The sequence below is a fragment of the Corythoichthys intestinalis genome, chromosome 10, assembly GCF_030265065.1.
Source record: "Corythoichthys intestinalis isolate RoL2023-P3 chromosome 10, ASM3026506v1, whole genome shotgun sequence".
In the NCBI taxonomy this organism is placed as follows: domain Eukaryota; kingdom Metazoa; phylum Chordata; class Actinopteri; order Syngnathiformes; family Syngnathidae; genus Corythoichthys; species Corythoichthys intestinalis.
In genome coordinates, this window is record NC_080404.1 from 26,805,272 (window position 1) to 26,821,493 (window position 16,222).

A 16,222-nucleotide genomic window follows, 5' to 3' on the forward strand; every position below is an offset into this window, starting at 1 on the left:
CCAATGAGAGAACCAATGAGAAACGTGACTCCTCTTCAAACTGCGCACACGTATGGTCATTGACAAAGTCGGTATGTAACTACCTAACTCTTATTTGAATGTTTTATTTTTTATTTTTTTATCAAACTTGCTAACGCAACATATACTGTTCTGAATATTTCTTTAATTAACTTGGATTGACTCAGGTATGAGATAAGTGTGTGTAAGTAGTAGCTTTTGGAATACAAACAGACAGAAGGTTAAAAATGGTCCAACATATTCCCCTCCTTCATCATTGTTCAGATATGTGCAGTATGCTTTTGGAGGTACCGTATTTGTTGCTTGTTGCACTTTTCAAATGAACACGTTTGCATAAGAGCACTTATGCAATTACAAGATGATTTTGTAAGAGAAGGTATACCAACTGTATCAGGCGTACAAACATTTCTTTAGCATGTGAAATTAATATATGCACAAAACAAATGCGTACTGTACTAAAGTAATGTTCATAAAATCTTTTGAAATAACAAGATAATAGTATCATTGCAGATATTTTTAAATACATAATTTTCTAGGTCTTTGAAACCTGCTTTTTTGCCCCTTGTTGAAATTGACACTTTCAGATGTATCTTTTATCACGTTGTATGTGTTTGCAGGTGGGGGTGGAGATGGCTAGTAGAACTCAGCTGGCTGTCAATTTGGTCTGGATACTGTTTAAACTTATTCATTGCGCTTACTGAATTCTTTAAAAATATGTGGGGGTGGAGATGGCTAGTATAACTCAGCTGGCTGTCAATTTGGTCTGGATACTGTTTAAACTTATTCATTGCGCTTACTGAATTCTTTAAAAATATTCTAACATATAACTCTTTAGATATAGCATTCTTTTATGTTCAATATTCTATGCTGTGTAATTTTGTGAACATTAGTTCCTATTTGTTTTTGTTAAGATAGGGGGTCTTTTAAATGGAACACTCTTGGACTAACACGCTTGTAATGAAACTGAGTTGTACATCGTCCTATTGTTTTGCTCATTTTAATAGTAAGAAGGCAGTTGTCGTTCTAAAACACATAAAGTTAACTTGTAACCAGTGTTGTTAATCTTTAAAAAAACGTAATGAGTTACAGTTAAAAAATACTTTTGCCAAAAAGACTATATGAGTTAGTAACTCATGTACTGTATAACTTATTCATCTCGCTTACTAAACTCTTTAAAAACATACTAACAAGGAAATAATTACATTAACATAAATGTATAAATAGTCCAACCCGCTGAACTACAAGTAGCATTCTTTTATATTCAACATTTTATGTCATGTAATTTTAGTTTCAAAGTGAATATTAGTTCCCATTTGTTTTTATGTTAGAGGGTCTTTTAAATGGAACACTCTTGAACTAATACGTTTGCAATGAAACTGAGTTGTACATCATCCTATTGTTTGCTCACTGTAATATCAAGATGGCAGTTGTCATTCTTAAACACAAAAAGTTAACTTGTAACCACTGTTGGTCATCTTACTTTTAAAAAGTAATGAGTTACAGTTAAAAAATTACTTCTCCCTAAAAGTAAATAAATTACTGTCTCATGTACTGTATAACTTTAGTCATCTCGCTTACTAAACTCTTTATAAACGTACTAACAACGAAATAGTTACATTTCCATAAATATCAAAATATACCGAGTTTAGAGACAATGTGTTTTGTAGTAGGAAGTAAATCCTCAAACCTCAAGAATTACAAGTATGAACATTCACATAATATCTACATAACACTTCGGATGCAGTAGTAGTTCATATTTAACATTTTATGTTGTGCTTTTCATGTTCTACAAGTTATCACCTTATACATTCTATAACATCTTTCACATCAAAGATGTGTATATTAACTGATTGAAGAATAAGAACACTATATACAGTATTTTAGAGCATTTGGTATTTATTTGGATCAAATATATTACAGTCTGTTGAGAAAACTCGAATGTAAACTCCTAACCGTTCACCAGTGCAAACCTCTGAAACTGTATGCTAGGTCGATTGCATAATAACCAGAACACTATGCTTCCATGCTATGAAAGAGGGGCGGAGATTCGCGTTGATTTTTGAGACATGGTTCGAATCAGTCGGCCCGCGGAATCGCAAGGAAGAAGTTGGGGAGAAAAGACTCTTCAGCAACAAAACTGGTATGTCACCAACTCTTATTTGGTTACTTTTAAAGATATAGAGAGCATGCTAACTTTGCGAAATAGAATGATTTAAATCCGGTTGAAATACGTAGTTATTTGCCTAAGTGTATATATGTATACATTAGTACCAACCTATAGTTGCAGCAAAAAGCTGTCTGGAGTTGAAGTCAATGCTCTGCCTGTAGTATCTGTGGTGAAATGATCAAGCAAACTTCATACTTGAAAGACGCTGTACTTTGAGTAAATGGAATGAAGTTACTTTGATATAAAAACTGTAGTTTCACAAATGCTTGAAATTGAACTCGTGCAAGACTTCTTAAAACTTATTATAGAACCACAAACCTGACAGAAGAGACTTCATCCAGAAGGTAAAAGATTCGCCGGAAAAATACTCACCCAGCATTGCTACAAAACTAGCCTACACACAGACCACACCCTCCCATGGGGGCTTTGTCCGGACATGCATGAACATGCCTAGATAAGTTACCCCTTCCCACCCACACTTTCCCATAACCCCCCTTGTTTCCAAATAGGTACGGGTCAAAGGGGACATCGCTTTGGCTACGACTAGCCCAGGCGATAGCCACGCCCTACTACTTCCGATTCTTCGTTAGGACATGTACGGACATGTCTCAACATCCGTGAGAACGCATGCGCTTAACACGCCCCCAGCCCCCATTACTTTTTTTCTTTGGGGGGGGGGGGGGGGGAGGGGGCATGTCCGTACATTTCCCAAAACCCCGGAGCACGCATGCGCTAAACACGCCCCCACCCCCACCCCTTTTTTTTTTGTAGCGGGGCATGACCGCACATATCCTAACATCCGTGACAACGTCTCGTTTGGACATATATGGACATACACCCAATTAAGACACACCCATGATCACAAACACTTTTAATTAACCCCCCCCCCCACCCCACCCCCCCACCCCCCCAAAAAAAATTAGATCCATCCAAACCGAAAAAAAACAACAACAAAAAACCTTTAATTAACTAGATCTAATTAGATCCATCAAAACCACACAAAACCCTTTAATTAACTACACAATTAGATCCATCAAAACCACACATAAGCCCTTTAATTTAACTCCACAAATTAGACCCATCCAAAAACCCTTTAAATAACTCCCCAATTAGATCAATCAACACCACAATAACCCTCTAATTACAAACCATTAAGTCATACCCTAACCCTAAACCCTTTAATTAACCCCTCAACTAGATCCATCAAAACCTTACAAGACCCTTTAATTAACTCAATCCAAATTTGATCCATCAAAAAAAAAAAAAAAAAAAAAAAAAACTTTAATTAAACCCAATTAGATCCATCAAAAATACCCCTTTAATTAACTCAATCCAAATTAGATCCATAACCCATACCCCGGAGCACGCATGCGCTAAACACGGCCCCACACCTATTACGTTTTTTTCTAGGGGGACATGTACGGACATAACCCATACCACACATAGCACGCATGCGCTAAACACGCCCCCCACACATACACTACGTTTTTTCTAGGGGGGACATGTACGGACATAACCCATACCCTGGAACGCGCATGCGCTAAACTTCAAAGTTGTAAAACATCTGTCATGACCAAAACCACATCAATGACATCATACCAACATAGATCAAAGGACTGCAATCAAAGGGGTCCGGGGGAGGGGGGGGGGGGTGGGGTCATAAATCATCTGTCAGCACCAATAGAGATCAAAGGACTACGATCAAAGGGATAGGGGGGGGGGGGGTCATCAATCACCTGTCAGCACCAATAGAGATCAAAGGACCACGATCAAAGGGGAAGGGGGGAGGGGTCATCAATCATCTGTCATCATCAATAGAGATCAAAGGACTACAATCAAAGGGGGCGGGGTCACAGAGGTCAAAGTCATAAATCATCGGGGGCATGAACCCTACTTGACACAAGGTGTATTTTATTACTCTCTTAGCTTCTAGTGCAGCTTAGACTAAACTGTGAGTCTACTCCGACTTCAACTAGCCTAACCATAAGCTTTGTCGAATAGGAACGTTTTTAATCTAATCTTAAATGTGCAGACTGTCTCGGCTTCTTTAATACTAGCTGGAAGCTGATTCCATAAAACAGGGGCTTGGTGGCTAAAGGCTCTAGCTCCGACAGTACTTTTAGAAACCCTGGGAACTACCAGTCGACCTGCATTCTGAGATCGGAGTGTTCTGTTGGGGCGGTATGGAACCAGAGCATCGGTGAGATAAGATGGCCCCAACCCATTAATGGTCTTAAATGTAAGAGGGAGTATTTTAAATTTAATTCTAAACTCGACTGGAAGCCAGTGAAGTGCCTGGAGCACAGGGGTGATGTGCTCTCTTCTATTGGTTCCTGTTAAAAGTCTTGCTGCTGCGTTTTGGACTAGCTGAAGACCTTTTAGAGAACTTTTAGGACAAGCTGCAAGTAGGGAGTTACAGTAATCCAATCTCGATGTAACGAACGCATGAATTAATTTTTCTGCATCGCTTTGAGATAAAATATTTCTAATTTTGGCGATGTTGCGCAGGTGAAAGAAAGCCGTTCTACAGGTTTGTTTAATGTGTGCTTTAAACGATAAGTCAGGGTCAAATAAAACTCCTAGGTTTTTAACTGTGGTACTGGAGGCTACACTTACATTGTCCAGAGTGACTATCTGGGCAGCTAAAGAGTCTCTCACACTTTTCGGGCCTATTATAAGGACTTCTGTCTTTTCAGGGTTAAGTAGAAGATAGTTAGTGCACATCCAGATATTTATATCTCGGACACATGCGCTTAGTTTTTCCAACAACTGCCCTGTCTGCTGAGACAGGGGATAGGCCGGTAGTTGGATGGTACTGTTCCCTTCTGGGGGTTCTTCATGATGAGGACTGTCCAACCTTGGGTTAGCCACTCTGGGTGGGTCCCCGACTTCAGCAGCTGGTTCATTTGTGCTGCTCGGCGTTCATGGAGTGCAATTAGCTTCTTAAGCCAGCATGCATGAATCTTGTCTGGCCCTGGAAAAATCTAGTTCTTCATTTTGCAGTCTTGTCTGGATGTCTGCTGTTGTGATGACTACTGGGTCTTGTTCTGGGATGTTGCGATGTTCTGACTGTAGGTCTGCCAGGCATTGGGCGTTAGTGTTGTGAGACGCCTCTTTTTCCCATTTTGACGCCACGGGGTGAGGAGGGAGTTGAAAGTAAAAAGCTTGTGAAGAGTTCCAGAAAACGTTTGGCCTACGTTATTGCCAACAAAGGGTACATAATAAAGTACTGAGATGAACTTTTGGTATTGCCCAAATACTTATTTTCCACCATGATTTGCAAATAAATTCTTTAAAAATCAAACAATGTGATTTTCTGTTTTTTTTTCCACATTCTGTCTCTCATGGTTGAGGTTTACCCATGTTGACACTTACAGGCCTCTCTAATATTTTCGAGTGGGAGAACTTGCACAATTAGTGGTTGACCAAATACTTTTTTGCCCCACTGTATATATGGCAGAAAACACTAAGGTGACTTGAAATTCCGCTCTGAGACCCCCAATTTGGCCAAATTTCAAAATCATTGGAAAGCTTAACATCTCTTTTTACTGGGGTAACAAAAATTTTTTAAAAACTTTTTTTTTTTAAACAGTAAAACACTAACTGGAGGCGAGAGCACGCAAGAGCAGAATTAAAGACGCCACAATTTCAACGAGATATTATCGCGTACTTACCTTATTTCGATCCAAGAACTCCATGTAGCATGTATCAGCGAATGTCAAGACACAGCTCTGAATGGCCAGAGCTGGATTTTTTTTTTTTTTTTGTTTTTTTTTATTTTATGGGTGAAACATGGTGATATAACAAGGGTCGCAATGCAGAAGTCGCAGACAACAAGGAGTGGTTGAGATTTTCTTTTTCATATAGTTACCCTTTTAAATGTTATTTTTCGTTTTAATTTTTTGTTTTTTTGTTTTTGTTTTGATTGATTATTTATCATCTAACATATCGGGGAAAATGCGACATTAACAAAAAAAAATACAATTAAGTGATAGTTATGAGGTAGATATCCGTGACTTTTTTACAGACGCCAAATTTTTCATTGTGACGTAATTTCTTTAAAAGTTTAGAATATGCGAGTGAATATTTTTTTATTTATGTCTTTTATATATTTTTTAATACTAAATATTAAACATCAATTAATGATTTGAAGCCAAAAATGACAGACATTTTGAATAATAAATATAATTACTTCCCTTCTTTTTATGGCTACGTTGAAACAAAAGCGGTTGCGCGACGTCTGTAAACGGGGGTATTCAGGGTAAAACGGACAAATTAAAAATAGTTTGGAGGCTTAGTGTGCCATGACTGCTATGGTAGCATATAGACATATTGTTCTATCAAACACAACAGTTGTTTTGGCTTCAAATACAGCAGTTTCTTTTAAAGAGGAATGCAAGAGCAGAAACAGTTTTTTCAGTCTTGTCTTCGTTTTATAGGAATGATTAGCACAACTATTCCCTAAAACTGAATCAATATTAGTGTAAGTGTAATGCTGCAGTGCTCCTCTAGGGGTTGCCAATGACCAGTGTGCGAATTTTAAATGGTATTGGGGGGGGGGGGGGGGGGTTAGTGTTAGGAAATGTATTTTACAGTGAATTATTGTGAAAGGTGAATCGCAAAAAAAGCTATTGGGTTACCTCACTGTGCTTATAAGGCATTCATGAAAGAGGCCATTTCATTCATCATACTCTTTACAGCAGCCTATTGTAATACTATGACGTTGGAAACAATTTAACCACAGCTTAAAGAGGGGATTCAAAATTTGATAATAATAAAGTTGAGCTCTTTGTGATTTGACGTCACCGTATGCGCGCAGGATGCTCATCTCATGCACACACAAATGACCACTCGTGCCTGTGCTGTCTTCCCCATTGACGTCAATGCACTACGCAGACGTACTCAGAAGGGCAGTGTCGCTCCTAGATCCCACCTCCTGATTGGTCGCTGTAGGACCTTTCCCCCGCCTACCATGGTAAATGCTCTTCTCTCATTAGCCGTTGCATTGACAGTGATTTATGTTAACCCCTCTGAGGCACAAATGGATCACGAACGAATAACGCTGAACTGCACGTCACACATTAGAACAGCTTTTGTTGGGAAAACAACGCCGCACGAAGCTCCCGCATCGATGGAATTTTTAGACAAGTAAATACGGTGGCCACATTACGTTCGGTAAGGTATATACACTCCATTTTCACGTGAATTGTGTCGATCTGAAATTGTACATACAGTAAAGCCTGTTTGTGTGGGATCAGCTTTAAATTTGTCCGTGATAAAAGTTGTATCTCCAAAAAACACATTGTTCACAATGTCAACAGTGGTTGTTGGTAGTCTAAACTGTGTTTTGCAGCAGCACTCTTTGCCATCACAACTGTTTAACTGCAGAAAAATAGAACACGTGAGAGAAGAATGGTTGCCTTTCATGGTCGTTAGAAGTCCTGCACAAAGTGCGCCCCATGTGATTAAAATACTTTAAATACCAAACTATCTTATCAATGAGTGAACTTTCAGGCCTCCAACGTGTGAACTGTCACTTTGTGCCTAAAATATGATGTAATGCATTATTTTTTTTTAGAAGGTACAATATTTTCGACTTGTGCATGTGTGACCTGTACTTTATTAATGTCATTATTTATTATTATGCTTTGTTGTTGACGACCACATCAGCCCAGTTACAGATGAGCTTGTTTGCCAATTGATATTAGCCCATTAAAGAAGACTGAAAACGTACGCAAAGAAAGCTCATTTTGTGTCTCATATTGAGTACATGACATGAGCTTGAAATCTCGTGTTTCGGAATCATGAATGGTTGAATGAGTTGACCTGGTTAAGCAAGGTCATTCAGGGAGAAAAATTCAATCAACTGTAAAGACTTCTGTTATTACCCTCAGCATGCAGTTATTATGCTGTTAGTAGTTTAAATCATACACAGTATCTACATTTACTGGAAAAGTATTTGTTTAATATGGTTAAAATGATTTTGAAGCCCACTGTGTGGTGTGTATACATGGCCGACTATTCAACGAGCTGGTCTTATCTGACCCATATTGAATCTAGCTAGCCTTTTGTCACTCGGTCTGTGAGTGATCTGCTCGTGCCCCATTTAGAAGCTGCAATGAAACATGCTTTGAAAAGTGGAGCAAACAACTTGCCTCTAAGTAGGGCTTAAGAAACCTAACAACAGATCAGAAGCTGGGGCAATGGTACATCTGACTTTGGAGGATAGTGGAACCTCCAAAGGAGACAGCAAAATCATAATCTAATCCAGTGTCGACCATGTAAAATATAGCGCTGTCCAAACAAAACCTTTCTGGCAAAAGCACTGCTGTGTTCTTTCCTATTGCTTACTGTACGTTGTGTAAGTGCGTGAGAGCCAGAATGTAACACAAGGGCGTAGGTTTGGTCTCAACATTGGTAGGAACGGTATAACAGCATAACCTCTATGTACACTTTTTGCTGGGAATGGGACATTAATAGGACCAAACAGATTGGGTGAACAGGGGTCAGGGCTGCATTTCTCACAAATGTAGACCTAATTAATTGATAGGCTAAATCAGGGGTCCCCAAACTTTTTCCTGTGAGGGCCACATAACTTTTCCCTTCTCTGATGAGGGGCCGGGTTCAGTTTGTAACAGAAAAAGTGTGACAATTGCAGGAGTGCCTAAATGTAAAAATGTATTGTTTTTCAGAAAGCCACAATCAAATAACCCTTTCTGGATTCTTCACGGAACAAAATAAAATACAAATAATAATATAACATAATATAATAATAATAATAACACTATTAATTAAATAGATAATAACCAAATAACCCTCTCTGAGTTCTTCACATCAAAAGGATAGGAAATAAATAACACTATTGAGAAAAAAAAATGCTCTCCGGAATTGTTCAGGGGGTCGGACCAAATGTGGAGGCGGGCCGTAGTTTGGGGACCCCTGGGCTAAATGATCAATGTTAATAAATCTGTATTGACTTATAATAACTTTCATGTGTATTGGTCAGGTGATTCACAGTTTGATTCAAACCTTTGTTTTCAAAAACTACTAAAGAAACATTTTGATAACTTTCAGAATAAGTGTCTGGATTTTATTAGCAAATTTAAATTGCAATATTTGAACATAAATTCTATTACCATACTTATATACATACTTTTTACCTCGACAATGAGTAATGTATGATTATTTGAAAAAATGTCTGCATAGGCTGCATATAAAAATATCTTAAATAATGTCGAAAAAAAAAATTTAAATGCAAGTCATCAGCCAATCAAACGTGCATTTGAGGGGAAAAAAATGGACCGGCAAATTCAGCAAGTGAAAAGAAGTCAATGTAAGTAAGTAACAAGTAAGTAAATGTAAGTCTTAACATAATGAAAATAAATTTACTTAATAACGGTAGGTTCAATTCTATCCTTATAGCATTTGGGAAGACACATTTGCACAAAATTACCTATATAACTGGACTCATTATTATATGCAAATAAGGTTTCTTAAAAGTTAGTAGTGTTATGTCCCTACTAGGGTTGTGACAAAATATCGAAATGGTGATATATCGTGATACTATGCATCCCAAAAGGTTATCGATAAGCTCCTGCCAAGAATCGAGATATCGTTTTAAAACGGTGTCAATGTATAAAAAAATGAATAAATAAAAATAAACCAACAAGTTGCTAACAAAATATTCCACCATAATAGTGTCTCAGATAACTCTAAGGCTGCATTGACGGTGCTCGACGCCCAATCCATTTAGACTGGGAACGTTCGTTCTTTCGAAATCGGAGCATTCACAGTCCTTCTGTCCGATTTTCAGGGCATTTACAGGTCACTTGTTGTTCATTTTAGGGCATTTACAGGTCATTTCCTGTTGAGTTTGAGTCACTGCCTATTCATTTGGGTGATTCCCAGGTCACTTCCTGTTCTGTATCTCAAAATAAACAGGAAGTGACCCATAAAATAGCCCAAAATCAACAGGAAATAACTGAAAATTAACAGGTAAATGACCTTAAATTGCCCAAAATTACCTCATTGCCTGGCATTGGCTGCCACTACTGGCTATAGACGTTCAATCCGTTTGAAGTGGGAGGGATGGCAGCGAATGAACAGTCGTTCATTCGCTGCCACCCTCCCAGTTCAAATGGATTGGACGTCTACTAGTGATAAAATCAATCCAATTCACTGCAGTAGCTTGTTTTTTCTGTTTATTAGTTGTTTGTAGAATATCCTAGAATGATTTTCCAACCAATGTATCGATAATCGTTGTATCGCCATATCGTCAGATCATCGTTATCGCGAGCTTTGTATCGCAAATCGTATCGTATCGTGAGGTACCAAGAGGTTCCCACTTCTAGTCCCTACCGTCCCTATGCAAACCTACGCCCTTGATGTAACACTAGAAGTTTCAGCAACATACATACTCAGTTTTGCTGCCATTCCACTAAAATCAAGAATTGAAAAACGAGATAATCGTCTGTTTTTGTTCTCATTTTAGTGAACTTTCCAAAATTGCTAAGATATTTGGAAATTAACATCACTTTTTAATTTTTTTTTTTTTTTAAATGTCTCCCGTTTTATTGCATTCAGCGGCTGGTTTTGGTAGTATTCTGGAAATTTTAAAAAGCAATGTTTGGGGTATTTGTTGCTGCTTTCTCAATGCTAATGATGGACCTGCTTACAAAGTCCACACAAATACAAGGGCGTTAGGGTTAAGGCGTTATTTTTCATTTTAACACTGACATCAGGGGTAAACTAACACATTTTACAGCTCAATATGCTGGCTCTTTGTCAGCTGATACTGATCGGCTTAATATAATGTGGTTGGCCCTGATTTCTGATCATGTGATCTAAACTGTATATCAGGAGATACTCAAAATCATGGGACTTGACTCAAGTCCTCGCTATCCCTTTATATATCATCATTATAACTTCAATATAATCTTTGCATCCCCTTTACAGTAGTCATCGTCCTTCAATTCTCTTGGGATGGAAACCGAAACTGCATCTCCTACCCCCTCCGTGGTGACGGGCCCGTCCACCCTGTGGCGCCTGGCTGGGCAGAGAGCGCGCAAGCATGGCTCGGGGAACATCTTTAGCAACGTCAAACTATGGCAGCTCCAGAGACTTTTCAGGGCAGCCGGTGACAAAGATGCAGAGCAGAGGGCTCAGCTGGTTTGGGCCCACAGGGACGAGGCAGAACTGGCCCAGGCTTTGGTGGGACTTAGGACCAGGAGTCACCGCAGAGGCCTGAGGACGAAAGGCAGGGATGTACTGGGCACACACTGGTTGCGAGCCTTCAATCATCTAAGGTATATTTGAAACAAGAATGTCGTTCATTGTATGTGTGTTGGGAAATATACATCTGAAATTCCTAAATCCGACCCAAGTGAATATACATAAAATTATTCCTAAATATACTTTGGTAATGTGCAAGGAGATAATTTACACACACCTGGCGTAAAGTTTTTGTCGAGGGCCACATCATTGTGATGGTTTCCCCCATAGGGCCATAAAGACTGTGAACGTATAAAAATTTATAACACCTCATATTCTTACAAATACACAACAAATCGATACCTCATTTTCAAATAAGACTCATGTAAACACTTTTTGGTTTTTTTGTCACAAATAATGCCTTAACAATGGGATGACAACTAGCAATTGCGTTATTTTAGCAAGAAACATAAATTAGATGCACATTATTTTCTTTTGCAGACTAAACAAAATCAGGTGGGCCAGATCTGGCCCCAAGGCTTTGAATTTGACACCTGTGCTTTGTGCATTTTTTGTTTGTTTGTTTGTTTTTAATATTCATTTTATCTGCACATTAATAAAACATATTTTTTTAAACTTCTATTTAGAATTGGAGAGGGCTACCCAATCAGTCAGGAGAAGGAATCGGGTGACGAAACAGATTTCGAGAATGCTGCTCACAGCAGGAAAGACCCACAACAGAACACTACAACTGAGCCAACAGGAGGAAGCGCAGAGGCCTCAGCAGTACTGACCGAGAGCCAAATGGCGAGTTGGTCAACTGACAGAGAACCTCGAGCTGGTTCAGGTGCGAGGAGACGTGGCGAGCGCAACAGCGAGAGATACCTCCACAGAATACAACATTGACTAAAGTGGGGAGGACAAAAAAAAAAAAACACAAGAGTACCGTTATTTTTACTGCTGTAAGTTTTTTGTTTGTATATTTATGACCTGCAACTGGTTTTGTACTAAATATTTACTGGAATTATGAATTTTCTGTTGCGTTAGTCATAAGCGGATTTTCAGGAGGGGCCAGGCCCCCCCGGTGGCCGGAAAGTGTTATTGTATCTCATTGGCTTTCCTATACAGTACTAGTATATGATTTTAAAATTAAGAATTTTCCGGTAAAAATATTGTCTATAAAAGTTGTAAAGCAATGAAACAACAAAAATGAAAGAAATAAACAAAAAAAGGATATTTTTATAATGGGTCAAAATTATTTTTCGAACACATCATGTGACGAGCACCTCAGACGGTCATTGGCTTTGCTTAGCCAAAACCACCCTAGGACCGAAAAGGCAAGATGGATAAACGTAATTTTTTTCAAACCTAAGCTTTCAAAAGCACCAACAACTACTGAGCAAGAACCAAGGATCGAAAATGTGGACAATGAAACGCTAGAGAGCACCATCAAAATGGTAGGCAGAGTTTCAATTTGCCCCACTAAAGACGCCAATTGTACACCAGAGCCACCACCGTTGTCTTGCCAATGTAGTTACCGCCGTCAAATATTGTGTCCCTTGGCCGCGGGAGCGCACACACATTAGTTATGAGTTAAGTCGACTTAAACAATTAATTGAAGCCAGAAAAGAACCACAGTTACAGTAGATATTTTGGACATCGACGTTTATTAAACTGGAGAAACTCCATACAGGACTTGAATTACAGTAAAAAGTTATAAATCATCCTACGAGTAATACAGTCAAACATTGCCTTTTTTACGTTCAGTACGTATGTTACGTTATACGACAGGAAAAAAGTGTTTTTTTTGTTTTTATGGATGTGCCATGATTTAAAACCTTGCAGATAACTACTATCACCAAAACACGGAAATCAAGCAAATCGGTGCAGCAGTGGCTCCGCCCAGGGGATACAATTTTTGACTGGGGTAACTAAATTGGCACGACACCGATGGGCGTCTCATATTCAATGGATGACGATCTTGGCGAAAAGTATAGCTGTCCTTAGCAGCCCGATTTGGAATTCCCCTCAAGAATGATGGGAAACAAAAAAAACACTCATTTTCAACTATTTATTAAAAATATTCTTGTAAGTTAATTTTATTGCTGACACTACGTTTCGGGGTCATCAACATGTTGTGCCTTCCTGCCCCAAAAATCAAACTCCGCCTATGGCGATAGTAATAGAAAGGCACATTTTGAGTTGATGATAGCCATTGTAAATCGAAGACTCAAAACATGAAGGAATACAGGGTCAGGCAAAATGAGCTGACACATTTGTAGGTTTAATCAAAGCCAAATAAAGTAAAGAAACAAAAAAGTGCTTATATTTTCAAAAAGTACATATAATGTTTTTTTTTTTCTTCTTATAATGCCATTTTGTTTTGCTTCCAAACAAACCTGTAACTGCAACACAATGAGCGTTCCGTTTGCAGTTCAATCTTGATAAACATGATCCCGTACCAGCTCGAAACACGATCTTGTTATGGGTTACCGACTTCAAAGCTACTGAATCTGCATTGAAACAAAAATAAGCCGACCGGTCTCTCACTGCCAGAACTCCTGTGGCAGCGGTAATAACAATAATGATCATTAATAATAACACAATAATGATGGATCCCATTTGTCTGATTTAATTTTTAAAACCACAATAAAACAATGCTATTATATGTACCTTTAAAAAACAAAAACACTTTTTTTGTTTCTTTATTTGGCTTTTATTAAACCTTCAAATGTGTCAGATCATTTTGCATGACCCTGTATATTTTGTGATAGAAAAACCCATCGGTTACATTTACTTCATCAAAGTCATCAAATACTGCAAGGTGTGACAGTTAAATTTCTATTAATAAAGTTTCTATTCAAAGTGCTGCTTTAAAAAAAAAAATTAAAAATCATTCATTCATTTAACTCATTGGCTGCCATTGACAACACTAAACATTCAAACCATCTGAAATGGGAGGACTGCCCTCCCAGTTAAAATGGATAGACATCTTTATGAAATCAGTGGCACGGGAAGTGGGGTGCGAAGGGTGCTGTAGCACCTTCTGGTCTTGGGGAGAAAAAGTGGTAGATTATTTTTTGTTGTTAACAACATGGTCTCTACCTGACACCTTGCTTGCAACCAGGTCACGTTGGATGAGGCACTATTGGAATGGAAAAGTCAACTGTTGACAGAAGAGGCGTTAACATGGCGCAAAAACGAATTAGCCATTTTTTCCTAACAAAAAACAGCTCATTTTTCTAAAATTCAATTTGAGGTAAAAAATGAAGATGATTATGATAGTTTATAATGGTGCCCAGCGAGGAAAAGTTAGCTGCCGATGTAGCCTTTGGAGAACTTCAGATATGTTGCATTATAGTCATATTATTGTTTGTTGTTGCTGTTGCGCTGCCACCTTGCAAAGCGCTGTTGGATAGTCGTGTGCAATTTATTTGAGTGTTGTGAAAAGTGGGTGTTAAACCAAGGCTTATTGGACTTCCTAGTTTTCAAATATGTTTGTGTGGCATTGCACAGTCTAGCTGCCGGGATTTGCTTTATAATACACCAATACAGAAACTCCAACACACACTGTAGGTGAAATAGAACGCAGTCTTTGTAGTAGCCTAGTAGTAGTATGAAAAGTATTCAGCATGCACATGTACTGCCATTGTGCATGCCTTGTATGGAGAAAAAGGCTGTTTTTGGATCCATCCATCCATACATACATACAGTGCCTTGCAAAAGTATTCGGCCCCCTTGAATCTTGCAACCTTTCGCCACATTTCAGGCTTCAAACATAAAGATATGAAATTTAATTTTTTTGTCAAGAATCAACAACAAGTGGGACACAATCGTGAAGTGGAACAACATTTATTGGATAATTTAAACTTTTTTAACAAATAAAAAACTGAAAAGTGGGGCGTGCAATATTATTCGGCCCCTTTACTTTCAGTGCAGCAAACGCACTCCAGAAGTTGAGTGAGGATCTCTGAATGATCCAATGTTGTCCTAAATGACCGATGATGATAAATAGAATCCACCTGTGTGTAATCAAGTCTCCGTATAAATGCACCTGCTCTGTGATAGTCTCAGGGTTCTGTTTAAAGTGCAGAGAGCATTATGAAAACCAAGGAACGCAGGTCCGAGATACTGTTGTGGAGAAGTTTAAAGCCGGATTTGGATACAAAAAGATTTCCCAAGCTTTAAACATCTCAAGGAGCACTGTGCAAGCCATCGTATTGAAATGGAAGGAGCATCAGACCACTGCAAATCTACCAAGACCCGGCCATCCTTCCAAACTTTCTTCTCAAATAAGGAGAAAACTGATCAGAGATGCAGCCAAGAGGCCCATGATCACTCTGGATGAACTGCAGAGATCTACAGCTGAGGTGGGAGAGTCTGTCCATAGGACAACAATCAGTTGTACACTGCACAAATCTGGCCTTTATGGAAGAGTGGCAAGAAGAAAGCCATTTCTCAAAGATATCCATAAAAAGTCTCGTTTAAAGTTTGCCACAAGCCACCTGGGAGACACACCAAACATGTGGAAGAAGGTGCTCTGGTCAGATGAAACCAAAATTGAACTTTTTGGCCACAATGCAAAACGATATGTTTGGCGTAAAAGCAACACAGCTCATCACCCTGAACACACCATCCCCACTGTCAAACATGGTGGTGACAGCATCATGGTTTGGGCCTGCTTTTCTTCAGCAGGGACAGGGAAGATGGTTAAAATTGACGGGAAGATGGATGCAGCCAAATACAGGAACATTCTGGAAGAAAACCTGTTGGTATCTGCACAAGACCTGAGACTGGGACGGAGATTTATCTTCCAACAGGACAATG

The 16,222-nt window shown here is 38.8% G+C and overlaps 1 protein-coding gene across 3 annotated transcripts; it reads left to right on the forward strand.

The window, feature by feature from the left end:
- Positions 1-7,213: 7,213 nt before the first annotated feature.
- Positions 7,214-15,158, forward strand: avpi1 (arginine vasopressin induced 1). 3 transcript variants are annotated; one of them, XM_057847489.1, is made up of 4 exons: positions 7,235-7,360; positions 7,574-7,646; positions 11,141-11,490; positions 12,043-15,158. In XM_057847489.1, exons 3-4 carry the CDS (start codon positions 11,168-11,170, stop codon positions 12,299-12,301), a joined length of 582 nt encoding a protein of 193 aa, XP_057703472.1. In that variant the 5' UTR covers positions 7,235-7,360; positions 7,574-7,646; positions 11,141-11,167; the 3' UTR covers positions 12,302-15,158. The 3 variants fall into 3 exon arrangements, with proteins under 3 accessions (XP_057703470.1, XP_057703472.1, XP_057703471.1); XM_057847488.1 differs by having other exon boundaries at positions 7,236-7,360; positions 7,539-7,646; XM_057847487.1 differs by lacking the exon at positions 7,574-7,646 and having other exon boundaries at positions 7,214-7,360.
- Positions 15,159-16,222: the final 1,064 nt, after the last annotated feature.

Bases quoted from the DNA above. Each gene is read 5' to 3' on its own strand.
- avpi1 (XM_057847487.1), top strand. From the start codon at position 11,168: ATGGAAACCGAAACTGCATCTCCTACCCCCTCCGTGGTGACGGGCCCG. The intron at 11,491-12,042 runs GTATATTTGAAA...ACTTCTATTTAG, and splicing joins CGAGCCTTCAATCATCTAAG to AATTGGAGAGGGCTACCCAA.